This window comes from Schistocerca serialis, chromosome 8 (genome assembly GCF_023864345.2).
Source record: "Schistocerca serialis cubense isolate TAMUIC-IGC-003099 chromosome 8, iqSchSeri2.2, whole genome shotgun sequence".
NCBI lineage: Eukaryota > Metazoa > Arthropoda > Insecta > Orthoptera > Acrididae > Schistocerca > Schistocerca serialis.
In genome coordinates, this window is record NC_064645.1 from 388,757,775 (window position 1) to 388,773,505 (window position 15,731).

At 40.6% G+C, this 15,731-nt stretch overlaps 1 protein-coding gene across 1 annotated transcript in view; it reads left to right on the forward strand.

The window, feature by feature from the left end:
• Positions 1 to 15,731, forward strand: part of LOC126417029 (dynein axonemal heavy chain 1-like) — a gene marked incomplete at its 3' end in the record, with an annotated part of 951,942 nt that overhangs the window by 723,697 nt on the left and 212,514 nt on the right. The window contains exons 45-46 of the mRNA XM_050084920.1: positions 2,814 to 2,968; positions 9,144 to 9,332. Of these exons, the coding sequence (XP_049940877.1) occupies positions 2,814 to 2,968; positions 9,144 to 9,332 (344 nt within the window). The remainder of the gene's footprint in view (positions 1 to 2,813; positions 2,969 to 9,143; positions 9,333 to 15,731) is intronic.

Consider the following 15,731-nt stretch of genomic DNA (forward strand, 5'->3'; position numbering starts at 1 on the left):
CATTACATGGCATTTATTTATGTTCTAAGTTAGCTGCTGATCTTTGTACCAAATGTTTATAAGGCCCAAGTCTCTCTACAGTTTGCAAGAGTTTCCTAAAGATATCGGCTGTCAGTGTACAGCTTTATCTATGAACAGCCTTAGTTAGAAAGGTAAAACTATTGTGTGTAAGTGTGTATGTCTGGGATCTCCTCCAAAACCATTGATTAATTTGAACCAAATTTGACACAGAAACAGTAGGCCTAACCAGTATCAGCACTCTGGCGTTTATGACCTTTTAGCTCAAATAGGAGTGGAGATACGGGCAAAAACATGGTTTTTCCAGTCTCTGCATGTAGGCTGGCCTGCACAGTAGGCATATTGTTTGAGAATAGTATTGGCCTACCAAATCAACCTGCTTTGCAGGGCACCCTACATTCAGGGGCAAGAGTCTGTTTTCTGGGTGCTGACATGTAGGATGCCCTGCATGAGAAGTGTGCTGCACTGGAGTAGTGTCAGCATGCTTTATAGACCAGCTTTGCATGGCGGCCTGTACATTTGGAAAAAAAGTCAATTATTTTCAATACCCTCATGAGTAGTCTGCTCTTTAAGACGAGCATGTCAGTGTTGCAGGGGCTGCACATGCTGATGAGCAAGGCTGGGGGCAGGTTGAGATGAATAAAGGATGGCATGGAAAGTGTGAGGGGGAGGAGGAATTGGACAGAGAGGAGGAGGAGGGAGAGATGCATGAGGCAGGTGGAAAGTGTAGAAGGTTACTGGGCAGGTGGAAGAGGAAGATGGGGAGGTAGAGATGGAAAGAAAGAGTGGGAGTAGGGTATGGTCAGAGGGAGGTGGGAGGAAGATATGGTGACACACAGGGGTGGAGGTAATGGGCAAAGAGGGGTGGAGGAGGAGATGAAGATGCAGAGAGTGTGGAGGAGGTAATAGACAAATAGAAGTAAGAGGAAGAGGTGAACAGATAGAGGGCAGAAGAGGCGTGCACAGAGAGACGCAGAGGCATATTCAATATATATGTCGAATTCACATGTAGGCAGAGCCAGGGGCAAAAGGTTAGCATGTATAAATATAACATCTTTATTGCAGTCAAATGTTCCAATATTCCGAAGCATGGGTGAGTATTTTTCTTGTGAGGGGACAGGCAGAACTGTATTGAATTTTTTTTAGGAATCAAGAAATGCACCATCAACATTGACTCTGCCATTTGCGTGACTGAAAAGAGACAACAATTTCTCAAAATTAATGCATGTTGAATCTGTGTTTGTTCCTACAGAATAGTTGTTTGGTCTTCAAAAACAGATTTACACATGCAAAAACTAGTAAATTGTTGAAAGGAGTCCAACACTTACTAATTGAAACCAGTAAGAGAGAGTGAAATATCTCAAATAATTGCGCTCATATGAGGTGCTATCTAAAATTTTTGGGACTGGTGCTGCCATCTGTTAAAAACCTTTCCTTTGGACTAATGGTCACCATCACCCTCAAAGTAGTTCACATCTGCATGTACACACTGGTCCCAGCTCTTCTGCCACTGGTCAAACGTTTCCTGGAAGTCCTGTTCTTTGAGGGTGTTTATCACTGCCAGCAATGCTTCTCGAATCCACTCTAGAGTGCCGAACCACAACCTTTCAAATTGAGTTTCAGTTTTGGGAATAGTGCGAAGTTTCAAGGTGCCAAATCTGGTGAGTATACAGTGGATGGGGGTACATCTGCCTTGTTGTTTTTTGCCGAAAAGGTCCTGGTGAGCAAGGATATGTGACAGGGCGTGTCTTCGTGATGCAGCAGCCAGTTCCCTTGATGCCAAAGTTTGGGCCATCGTCGCCGCACACTTGCACGGAGCCACCACAAAACATCACAGTAGTATGTGGAATTCACTGTTTGGTTGGGTGGGATGAATTCTTTGTGCACAATTCCCTTGGTATCAAAGAAAATGATGATCATGCTCTTCACTTTGCTCTTCTCCTGTCTCGCCCTTTAGGGGCTTGGAGAGCCCCGGCTCTTCCACTGGGATGATTTTTGCATTGTCTCTGGGTCATAACCATAAATCCAGCTCTCGTTGCCAGTGATAACCTGTGACAAGAAGGTTGGATCATCAGATGGTGTCTGATGAAGGTCTGTGTACACTTTAACACGCTGTGCTTTCTGGTCGGGAGTCAAGATCCTTGGCACAAATTCTGCAGCGACACAATGCACGCCCAGTTCATCAGTCAACATTTGTTGACATGTCCCATAATTGATACTCACTTAATCTGCAAGGTTTTGAATGGTTCGACATTGATCCGCACGATCCAATTGTTGAAGTTTGGCAATAATGTCTGGCGTTGTGCGCCTAATAGTCCTTCCAGTGTGAGCATCATCTTCGACATCTGTACGGCCGGCCCTGAACCGAGCATGCCACTCAAACATACGCATACAGCTCATGCTTTGTTCCCCATACACTTGTTGAATCATTGCAAGGGTCTCCATAGCACTTTTCCCAAGATTCACACAGAATTTGATACACACGCGCTGTTCTGTTCATGGATCCATCATAAAATCGCTGCACACCAAACACAGAGTATTACAGAAATCACTGTGGACACACAACACATCCTCCCAGCTAGCACCTCTCACCACCTAGCAGTGCAAAGATCTACTACTTTCCAGATGGCAACACCAGTCCCGAAAATTTTGGATTCCATGTCATAGACTGATGTAGACTTATTGGATCAGTATTTCATTGCTGTTGTACATAACTGAACTGCTTCAACTATGTTTTGCATTTTACTGATTTCAGTCCTTTGTGACTTAACATTTGTATACATGCACCATTTCAGATGAGGCAATGCCATTGTTAAATGCAGCTGAAGCCAGCCTGAGAGCATTGAATAAAGGAGATATCACTGAAGTCAGAGCACTCAAAAAGCCCCCTGCAGGGGTTCATCTTGTTATGGAAACAATCTGTATTGTCAAGGATGTCAAACCAAATAAGGTAAAAATACATTGAAGATGTTTATAATTAATTTGTGACAAGTTATTTTTGTTAAGACTTCAGAATGGTATCTCATTTCATTCTTGAGTTATTGATTTTTATGTCCCATGGACAGCCACATGCAACAAGCCCATTTCTGTCCCTGCACATGGGGGAAATATGTTTGCATCTACATAGATACTTCATAAGCCACCATATGGTGCGTGGCAGAGGGTACTGTGTACACTACTTGTCATTTCCTTTCTTATTCCACTTGCAAATAGAGTGAGGGCAAAACAACTGCCTGTATGCCTCCATATGAGCACTAATTACACGTATCTTATCTTTGTGGTCCTTAAGTGGAATGTATGTTGGTGGCATATTGTTCAGCATTCAGCTTCAAATGCTGGTTCTCTAAATTTTCCTATAGTGTTCCTTGAAAAGAAAGTCACCTTACCGCAAGGGATTCCCATTTGAGTTCTGAAGCAACTCCGTAACATCCGTTGTTCGAACCTACCGGTAACAAATCTAGCAACCCGCTTCTGTACTGTTTCAATGTCTTCCTTCAATCTGACCTGGTATGGACCCCAAACACTCAAGTGGTACTCAAGAATAGGACACACCAGTGTCCTATATGTGGTCTCCTTTACAAATAAACCACTCTGTCCTAAAATTCTCCATATAAACTCCTAAAATTCTCCATATAAACTGAAGTTGACCATTTGCCTACCTACCACAGTTCTCACATGCCCATTCCACCTCATATCACTTTACAACATTGTGCCCAGATATTTAAACTTGATTGTATCATGCAGGACACTAGTAATACTGCATGCGAACATTACACATTTTTCTGCATTTAGGGCTAGCTGCCATTCATTACACCAACTGGAATTTTGTCTAAATTGTCTTGTATCTTCCTAAAATCACTCAACTTCGACACATTGTGAGCAAACAACCACAGATTGCTGCCCACCCTGTCAGCCAAATCATTTATGTATGTAGAGAATGACAGCATTCTTATCACACTTCCCTGGGGTACTCCTGACAATACCCTTGTCTCTGATGAAGAACACTTGGCATCAAGGACAATATACTGGATTCTGTAAATAAGAAGTCTTCAAGTCACTTACATATGTGTGAACTTATTCGATATGCTCGTACCTTTGTTAACAGCCTGCAATGGGACAACGTATCAAATGCTTTCCGGAAATCTAGAAATGTGGAACCTGCCTGTTGCCCTTCATCCATAGTTCTAAGTATATCATGTGAGAAAAGTGCAAGCTGAGTTTCACACAAGCAATGCTTTCTACAACCATGCTGATTTGTACACATAAGCTTCTCAGCCTCAAGAAAGTTTATTATATTTGAACTGAGAATATGTTCAAGGATGTGGTCATAACAACTATCATATTTCATAAACAGTTCAAGATAATGTGAATGAGGTTTTTTGCAAATGATAGCATGCAAAGAGGCACATACGTTGTATGATAAATACTTGAAAATTCTTTATTCTCCGTGGAATGTAAGTAACTCATCCACAGCAGTGAGAGGTCAGCAGCTGAGGATGCACATTTAGTCCTCTATAGCACTGTAGGAAAACCAAAGCGGTGCATGTACAGGCATCCACAGCACCTTGTGAGTGGCTGAACAAGATGTATATAGACATCCACAGTAGTGAAAGAATTAATCTTGCAAAGAAAATGATATAAGGAACTTCATTATGTATGGATCATTCTGTTACAAGGCAGTGCTACCAACAACGTGTAACTAAATATCTCCTTTGGGGTGTAATTAAAAATGGTCTCTTATTTTCTGAACAGACCTTGTATAGGAAACTATTTTTCATGATCACTTTTTTTTAGAGAAAACACTTCCACTTCACTTACAAAAATTATCCACATATCCACACCAAGATCTTTTGGTTTTCTTGTTTTTATATTTTATTTTTCGTTTGTTGAATGATGTCAAACACCTCATGATTGATCTGGAAAGATCTTTAGATTTATAGTACAAGAACAGTGACAATGTCATAAGAACTTTCTCAATGATTTTAAATATCCACTGTAGGCTGTCAGATTCCTTATACAAGATGACCTTTGTTTCATCATATATCATACTTTTGGCCAGTTTAAAGCTGTGGCCATGTCAACATATCATATTAATGATATCAACAAAGCAAAACGATAAATCACTGATTTAACATTGTCACAGTTTGCATATAACAATAACTGTTAAATTACAGCTGTGTTGTTGATATATGTGTCGTATTCGAAAACTAAATCAAACAGTGGAAAATCCAGGGTGGAATGTATCAATATTAGAGAGGAAAGTTGCTACTCACCACATAGCAGAGATTCTGAGTTGCGATAGGCACAACAAAAAGATTCACACAATTATAGCTTTCGTCCATTAAGTCCTTTGACAGCAATAGACACACATAACACACACGCACACACACACTCACATGAACACAACTTGCACACACGCAAACGCACTGTGTGTGCAAGTTGCGTTTGCGTTTGCGTGAGTGTGTGTGTGTGTGTGTGTGTGTGTGTGTGTGTGTGTGTGTCTATTGCTGACAAAGGCCTTAATGGCCAAAAGCTACATGTGTGCAAGTTGCGTTTGTGTGAGTGTGTGTGAGCGTGTGTGTATGTGTGTCTATTGCTGACAAAGGCCGTAATGGCCAAAAGCTATAATTGTGTGAATCTTTTTGTTGTGCCTATCACGACTCAGTGTCTCTGCTATATGATAAGTAGCAACTTTCCTCTCTAATATTTTAAAACTATTTAGTGCTAAGTGGGAAGAGACTCTTGTTCTCACATGCACACTTCAAAAATCAGCATCTATAATGTTGTGCATCACTTACTGCATACAGGAACACATTTTTTTAATATCTCATGTAACTAAATTACTGCTAACAAGTGGTAAGTAATGTAACAGTAATTGTAATTTGCTAAATGTAAAAACATTAAATTAGTGCTTTACCTTTTCGCTTTGTTGGTATTATTTTTAAACTGTTGAAAATGGCCATAGGCCAAAACTGGCTTGTAATGTAATGTACTACATGATGAAACAAAGCTCATCACTGATAAATAATTTAACAGTCTCCAATGGATGTTTAAAATAGTTTTATCATTCAGAAATTATTTCAGGGCTGTGGGCCCACACATAAAGTAATTAATGGTGTAAGAACAGATTGTTCATTTGGCACATCTTGTTGTGTTTGTGTAGACAGGACAAACTGAAGATGCCATTAATATAAAAGGTAAAATATGTCTGAAATGTAGCTATTATCCTTCAGCAAACATTTATATACATACTGTGGATAATAATTACAGTAAAAAAATCTTTTGGACTCTTGAGCAGCTCTCTTACTGTGAAATATGGTCAGTAACTCAGTTTTTGATAGCAAGAAATATGAGGGTAGCAGGAAATCATCAACAAATGTGTATGATTCCAATAGTTATAGCTAAGTATATAAGTTGTTGTTGTTGTGGTCTTCAGTCCTAAGACTGGTTTGATGCAGCTCTCCATGCTACTCTATCCTGTGCAAGCTTTTTCATCTCCCAGTACCTACTGCAACCTACATCCTTCTGAATCTGCTTAGTGTATTCATCTCTTGGTCTCCTTCTACGATTTTTACCCTCCACGCTGCCCTCCAATACTAAATTGGTGATCCCTTGATGCCTCAGAATATGTCCTACCAACCGATCCCTTCTCCTGGTCAAGTTGTGCCACAAACTTCTCTTCTCCCCAATCCTATTCAATACTTCCTCATTAGTTATGTGATCTACCCATCTAATCTTCAGCATTCTTCTGTAGCACCACATTTCGAAAGCTTCTATTCTCTTCTCGTCCAAACTATTTATCATCCATGTTTCACTTCCATACGTAGCTACACTCCATACGAATACTTTCAGAAATGACTTCCTGACACTTAAATCAATACTGGATGTTAACAAATTTCTCTTCTTCAGAAACGCTTTCCTTGCCATTGCAGCCTACATTTTATATCCTCTCTACTTCGACCATCATCAGTTATTTTGCTCCCCAAATAGCAAAACTCCTTTACTACTTTAAGTGCCTCATTTCCTAATCTAATTCCCTCAGCATCACCCGACCTAATTAGACTACATTCCATTATCCTTGTTTTGCTTTTGTTGATGTTCATCTTATATCCTCCTTTCAAGACACTGTCCATTCCATTCAACTGCTCTTCCAAGTCCTTTGCTGTGTCTGACAGAATTACAATGTCATCGGCGAACCTCAAAGTTTTTATTTCTTCTCCATGAATTTTAATACCTACTCTGAATTTTTCTTTTGTTTCCTTTACTGCTTGCTCAATATACAGATTGAACAACATCGGGGAGAGGCTACAACCCTGTCTTACTCCCTTCCCAACCACTGCTTCCCTTTCATGTCCCTCGACTCTTATAACTGCCATCTGTTTTCTGTACAAATTGTCAATAGCCTTTCGCTCCCTGTATTTTACCCCTGCCACCTTTAGAATTTGAAAGAGAGTATTCCAGTCAACATTGTCAAAAGCTTTCTCTAAGTCTACAAATGCTAGAAACGTAGGTTTGCCTTTCCTTAATCTTTCTTCTGAGATAAGTCGTAAGGTCAGTATTGCCTCACGTGTTCCAGTGTTTCTACGGAATCCAAACTGATCTTCCTCGAGGTTGGCTTCTACTAGTTTTTCCATTCGTCTGAAAAGAATTCGTGTTAGTATTTTGCAGCTGTGACTTATTAAACTGATAGTTCAGTAACTTTCACATCTGTCAACACCTGCTTTCTTTGGGATTGGAATTATTATATCCTTCTTGAAGTCTGAGGGTATTTCACCTGTTTCATACATCTTGCTCACCAGATGGTAGAGTTTTGTCAGGACTGGCTCTCCCAAGGCCGTCAGTAGTTCCAATGGAATATTGTCTACTCCGTGGGCCTTGTTTCGGCTCAGGTCTTTCAGTGCTCTGTCAAACTCTTCACGCAGTATCATATCTCCCATTTCATCTTCATCTACATCCTCTTCCATTTCCATAATATTGTCCTCAAGTACATCGCCCTTGTATAGACCCTCTATATACTCCTTCCACCTTTCTGCTTTCCCTTCTTTGCTTAGAACTGGGTTTCCATCTGAGCTCTTGATATTCATACAAGTCGTTCTCTTATCTCCAAAGGTCTCTTTAATTTTCCTGTAGGCAGTATCTATCTTACCCCTAGTGAGATAGGCCTCTACATCCTTACATTTGTATATAAGTAGGTGAGACTATTCAAAGGCAGGTTGACAAACAACATTGATGAGCACTGTGTAGGTTATACATATGTCATCACTTATTATTTATTGACTACAGTTGACAAAAAATTGCAGGAAAAAAGATATTTGTGTGATTGTTAGTGATTTTTTCATACATTTTTATGTCCACAGTTATTGTGACAAATAATGTGACCTTGGTCTTCTTGGATTTTATTGCTTCATGCTAACATTAGATTGATACAGCTGCCAAAATGGAAGGTACTCCTTAAATATTTTGGCTGGGAGCTAGTTGATCACCCGTCATTATGTTTTGTTCCTTACAGAGATTGACTAGTGCTTCTTTCAATATTTAAAGTAGTTCCTTGGTGATTGCTGTTTTGACAAAATGGTAAAGGAATATTGCTGTTGAAGCATGGTTTTTCCCCACTGTTGGCAGAATACTGTGAGGAAAGGTTAGAGTAACTGATATACCATTATTATGAAAAGGAAATGCTACTCACCATATAGCAGAGATGCTGAGTCACAGATAGGCACAACAAAAAGACTATCGAGGCTGCAGTCATGTGTGTGAGTTGCATTTGTGAGAGTTTGTGTGTGCATGTCTGTCATCTATTGGGTGCATTTCTGTCATCTATTGCTGACAAAGTCCATACTGGCCAAAAGCTTTATTTATGACAGTCTTTTTTTTGTGCCTATCTGTGACTCAGCATCTCCACTATATGGTGAGTAGCAACTTTACTTTTCATAATATTGTTACATTCCACCATGGATTTTCATTGTTTGATATACCATTATAATATAAATCAAGGTGTAGAAATATATTAAAAATTAGATAAAACTTTAAATCTGATCATTAATTGTAACTAATTTCTTATTTTATGTATATGTAGCCAGTGTGCTTCTTTGATAATACTTTGAAATTGCATTCATTTTATGCAGATCCCAGGAAAAGGTATTGGTGAGAAGATATTGGACTACTGGGAGCCAGGAAGGGGACTCCTTGCAAATCCAGATCACTTTCTGAACTCACTCATGAATTTCGACAAAGAGTCAATAACAGAGGAGATTATCAACAAGCTTGAGTCATATGTAGTAAATCCTTTATTTCAGCCAGAGAAGATAATAACAGTGAGTTACTGTACTTTTATCATTATGGTCAGATGGTATTACATTATGTTACATAAAAAATTGCTCCCTTTCTGTTTCTTTTTGCATCTGTTCTCTTTCTGTTGTCTTTCTTCAAGTCAAACGTTGTTTCTTGTAGTATTCAAATATACAGGGTGATTCAAAAAGAATACCACAACTTTAAAAATGTGTATTTAATGAAAGAAACATAATATAACCTTCTGTTATACATCATTACAAAGAGTATTTAAAAAGGTTTTTTTTCACTCAAAAACAAGTTCAGAGATGTTCAATATGGCCCCCTCCAGACACTCGAGCAATATCAACCCGATACTCCAACTCGTTCCACACTCTCTGTAGCATATCAGGCGTAACAGTTTGGATAGCTGCTGTTATTTCTCGTTTCAAATCGTCAATGGTGGCTGGGAGAGGTGGCCGAAACACCCCCCATAAGAAAAAATCGCAGGGGGTAAGATCAGGGCTTCTTGGATGCCAGTGATGAAGTGCTCTGTCATGGGCTTCCTGGCGGCCGATCCATCGCCTCGGGTAGTTGACATTCAGGTTTCATAACTAACCTTTTTCGTAGGACTCTCCATACAGTTGATTGTGGAATTTGCAGCTCTCTGCTAGTTCTGCGAGTCGATTTTCCTGGGCTGCGAACAAATGCTTGCTGGATGCGTGCAACATTTTCATCACTCGTTCTCGGCCGTCCAGAACTTTTCCCTTTGCACAAACACCCATTCTCTGTAAAATGTTTATACCAACGTTTAATACACCACCTATCAGGAGGTTTAACACCATACTTCGTTCGAAATGCACGCTGAACAACTGTTGTCGATTCACTTCTGCCGTACTCGATAACAAAAAAAGCTTTCTGTTGAGCGGTCGCCATCTTAGCATCAACTGACACTGACGCCTAGTCAACAGCGCCTCAAGCGAACAAATGTACAATTAAATGAAACTTCATAGCTCCCTTAATTCGCCGACAGATAGTGCTTAGCTCTGCCTTTTGTGGTTGCAGAGTTTTAAATTCCTAAAGTTGTGGTATTCTTTTTGAATCACCCTGTATTGTACTGTGACAAATTATACAGCATACTGTCATCTAGAAAAATATTATTTAACTGATGAATCGATTATATTGTAACATTGCACAAACACAATGATATAATTCCACAAACCAACATTTAACAATGAAGTGTTTCATAGTCATGAAAACGTTAGAGTGGCTGAGGACCAGGTGCACCACCTGATATACGACTATTTGCAGATGGCACGTCACTTGCTTCTCTGTCTGTTCCACTGTGAGGTGGCCTCTTTAGAACAGCTGTGGATGTGCATGCTGTTCAGTTATGTGCACTCACTGTATATGGTTTTGACAGTCCTTCCCCCTTCGGGGAAAACTGCTCATCATGGAAATGTCCATGCTTCATTGGAAGGAGATGAGTGCTGGAGCAGGTGTTGTGTCACCACAGGGGAATACAATCTGAAATGCTGCGGGCATGGACAGGTGTGCCACCCACTCCTGCACAAGAGACCACAAGGAAGCAGCAGGGATGGAGGCACTGTATACATGTCCATCTCTGGGCAAGCACTCAGTGATGGATGCAGCAGAAAAGACAAAGGCAGTGGTGGTTGTGACATGGGCCATGGAGATGGAGGTGGCCTGCTGCTAAATATTCTGTCTGGCAGTGGCAGTACCCAGAACAAAACTGGTGCATGAGCTGAAGGGGGCGTAGACCATGCTGTGGGTGTCGGTGCGAATGGTAGAGGCAAATGCGGAGGCAGCACGGTCTGTGGTTTGTATTCGGTCATGTGTGGGTGAAGCTCATCATAGTAGCAGGACACCAAGTCATCAGAGGCGCGCACAATGCAGAGGCAGCAGTCTTGGGGGTGATGGACAACCACTGGTATCCAGTTAGGATGCTGACCTAACCTGAAGACCCAGATGGCGGAGCCTGGATGGAACCACTTTGAGGTGGGTACCTGCAGGTGTCTGGGTGTTGGCTGGAGCAGATGAAACAGTGTAGGGGGCTGGCAGCCATGAAGCAGCTCCACCCAGCTATAGTCACCAGAGAATGTATAGATGCTCAAGAATCTATTGAAGATTTCCCCAAAAGAAGATTGCATGATGTATTTTTTCATTTCAGTTTTGAAAGTACACACTAGCCACTCAGCATCACCATTTGACTGAGGGTGAATAGGGGGCCTTAACATGCTGAATGCCACTCTTTGTAGAAAAATCTTTAAAATCCTGAGACACAAACTGTGGGCATTGTCCATCACAAGCATATACAGTAATCCTTCCAAGGAAAAACCTTTGCGAAGGCTGAGACTGTAGCTGCCATGGTTATGGACGTTCAGTGAACTACATAATGAAATTTTAAGAAAGCGTCAACTACAACAACCCAAAGGAGCTAAGGTAGAGCCACAGAAAATTAGCATGAATATGCTCCCAGGGGTGCTGGAGAAAGAGAGAGGCATGGTGCCACCTAATGGATGGCACATTGTGGGCAGGCTGACACAGCATGCATGATCTCATTGTGAATTCCTGGCCAAGACACATGGTGCCAGGCCAGCAGTTTTGTATGAGGATCGCCCCAATTGTTCAGATGGAGAAGACACATAATGTCCCGACACAATGTTGATGGGATCTCAACTTAGGGTGCCGACTCTTCAGTACTCTACAGGAGCACACCACCATGAACTGAGAGGCAGTGGCAGAGAGCATAACAATTTTGTGAAAGATCCAATGCATGGCCTGATGGTTTACCCAGCAGCCATGGAGGAAAAATTGATTAAAATCTGGATTGGGGTCAGTCGACAACTGAGAAAGAGTATCCACGTTAGCGTGCTGTGCCGTGTGGCAGACATGAATGTCATAGTTATAGCATGACAAAAACAGAGCGTAGCATTGCAGGCAATTGCCCTCTTTGTCCAGAAGAGATGCCAAAGGATGGAAAAGAGAAACTAGAGGTTTATGACCAGTAATAAAATGAAATTTAGAACTGTAGTGGAAACCGTGAAATTTTTTGGGTGTGTACACAATAGCAAGAGCTTATTTTCCTATCTAGGAGTACACTGTTGCACGTGGTTCAGTGTTGTGGAAGCATACACAGTAGGGCATTTGGAAACATCCATGTATTTGTGCATAAGAATGGCCCCATTGCCATACTGGGAGGCATCTGTGGCCATAACAAGATGTAGAACGGATTGGAAGGTAACCAAGCAAGGTGCTGAATGTAATTTGGACTTCAACAGGGTAAAAGCACTCTTGAAGGCAGGCAACCAGTGAAAATGAACATCTTTACATGAGAGAGCATCAAGAAGAAATTTATGGTAGTACCCAATCTTTACGGCATTGACATGTTGACGTAAAGGCTTGACACAAGCATATCAGACTTTAAAACTGAGGTAGATTGTAGACAGCTGAAAAAATCGCATTTTGTCCAAATTATGTTTCAGCCTGACAGCCTGCAGCACCATGAACATGGCACATAGGTCCTGCAGGTGTTCATCTGTTGAGGAACCAGAGACCACAGTATCATCTGGATAGTTAATGCACCCCAGCATGGAGGCCGAGAGAAGCTCCAAGTATTATTGGAAAATAGCAGAACCACTAGCAATGCTGAATGGCAGATGTTGGTATTGGTGTAACCTAAAGCGGGTATTCACTACCAGAATACATTTGGAATCATCATCCAAAGGCAATTTCAAATAGGTTTCTGACAAGTCTATTTTGGAAAAATATTGGACTGTGACTAAGAATTCATCCTGAAAGGATAAGGGACAGGTATCAATAATAGTGAATTTACAGACTTTTTTAAAATCATCTCAGAACCAAAGGTTCTCATTAGGCTTTGTGACAATTACAACAGAATAGACCATTCGTTAGAGGTGACAAGCACGACAACACCCAAGGACAGGACTTGGTCAAGGACAGAAGTCAATTGAGTTCTGCTTTGACTGGCTCCCTTAAGGAACAAATATTGTTGGTAGAGAACCTGATCTGAGACCAGATGCTTTTCATCAGAAATAGAGAATGAGAATCCAAAAGGCCTGAAGGCATCTAACCCAAATAAGTTTTCAGTGTTGGCATTATCTACCACTAAAGAGGTCAAAGGATTAGGAGGAGAAACCACAGTGGCTACTTTGCATAAGTTTCTATCTGATTTCCTGCTTCCTTAGATACTTCAAAAGACTGGACAATGTTCAAAATCGCTTTGAAAGAGGGATTTCCACATTGCAAGGCATGTTCACAAACTTCTCTGTGAGATGCCAAGCATATTATAGCTTGTCAGGTCACCACATGAGTCCCAGTGAGCTTCTGTAACAAACTGGCTATGATGGCTAAGCCCACAAAGTTCCACTGCCCAAGCTCTGTATGCCTATTGCGATCCTTTTGACAATGGTAGAACTCAACACGAGCAGCATGAGTATGTACATGATAATTTGAGAGCAACTGGCACATTTCATCAACAGAGAGAATGGCAGGTTCCTGTAGAGGAGCTAGCTGATACAAAAGGTGATGAACGTGAGGAGAAATTCATCACAGTAAGAAAGGCTTATGCACATTGGGGACGAAAACACCAAAAGCTTGGAAATGTTGCCAAAGACTATTTTATGTATGCATCCCAATTCTCCACATCATACGAAGGAAACTGTAGGGGTTGTGATAATGGTGATGAACCCTGGCATAACAACAAAGCTGTAAAATTACTTAGTGCCATGGAGAGAGCAGCGGCTGGTTGGTGATGTTTCGTTGTTGTTCAGCAAGAGATTGAAGAATTTCTACCAACACACTGGCCAGTCAACTGTGAAATGAGACATGCTGAATAGAATACTGCACTTGTTGCCAAAAATATTGTAACATTTCACAAACACAGTATTAGAATTCCACCAACCAACTTTCAATAGTGAAATGTTCACTAGTCATGAAAACATTAGATCAGTTGAGGGCCTGGCATGTGTGCTTGTGTACAGTTGTTTGCATGTGGTGCAGAGCTTGTGCGCTGTCTATGCCACTGTGAGGCAGCCTCTTTAGGCTGGCTGTGGAGACATGAAGTGTTCAATTATGCACTCTCATTGTATATATTTACAACAAATTATTGTTTTTCCCCTTAATTCAAATGTAGGAAGAATGATTGTTTGAATGCCTCTGTGTGTGCAGTAATTATTCTTATCTTATGATCCCTATGTGAGTGATATGTTGGGGATTGTAGTAAATTCATAACCATTTAAAGGCGGTTCTTAAAATTTGGTTAGTAGACTTTCTCAGGATAATCGCATGGATTAAAAAAAACCTGTGAAACCTGTGACTATTTATGCTGCCTTTCTATGTATATGTTCAATATCCCCCATTTGTCCTATGTGGTATGTGTCCCACCCACTTGAGCAATATTCTAGAACTGGTTGCATGAGAAATTTGTAAGCATCTCCTTTGTGGACTGATTGCACTTCCCCAGTATTCTACCGATAAACTGAAGTCTACTACCTGCGTTACTCACAACTGAACCTATGTGATCATTCCATTTCATATCAATACAGAGTGTTATTCCTGCATATTTGTATGAGTTGGCCAGTTTCAAAAGTAACATATTATCATCATATGATACTATGTTTTTTTCTGCATCACTTTGAAATCTTATCAAGATCTGACTGAATATTTATGCATCGTCTTCAGTACATGGAACTGAATCATCTGCAAAAAGCCTTATTTTTTGCTATTAATATTGTCTGCAAGATCATTAATGTTCAATATGAACAGCAAGGAACCCAACGCACTTCCCTGGGGCGCACCCAAAGTTACTTCTGCATCTGACAATAAGCCTCCATCCGGTATAACATGCTGTGTCCTATCTACCAAAAAGTCCTCAGTCCAGTCACAAATATCAGTTGATACCCCATATAATTGTACTTTTGATAATGAGCATAGCTGTGGTATTGAGTCAAATACTTTTTGGAAATCAAGAAATACTGCATGTACCTGATTGCCTTGTCATGTGAGAAAAATGCGAGTTGAGTTTCACATGATTGATGTTTTCGAAATCCATACTGGTTGGCATTAGGGAGGTCATTCTGTTCCAGATATCTCTTTATGTTTGAACTCAGTCTATGTTCTAAAATTCTACAACAAATAAATTTCAAAGATTCTGGACAGTAGTTTTGTGGATCATTTCTACTACCCTACTTATGGACAAGTGTGACATGTGCCTTTTTCCAAGAACTGGGCTCAGTCTTTTGTTCGAGGGATCTGCAATAGATTTTAGTTAGACTGCTTACTAACTGTGCTGGAAATTCAGTATAGAATAGATTGTGATTCCATTGAGCACTGGAGCTTTGTTCAGTTTTAACAATTTCAGCTGTTTCTCAGCACCACTCACACTTATAATTATTTCGGTCATC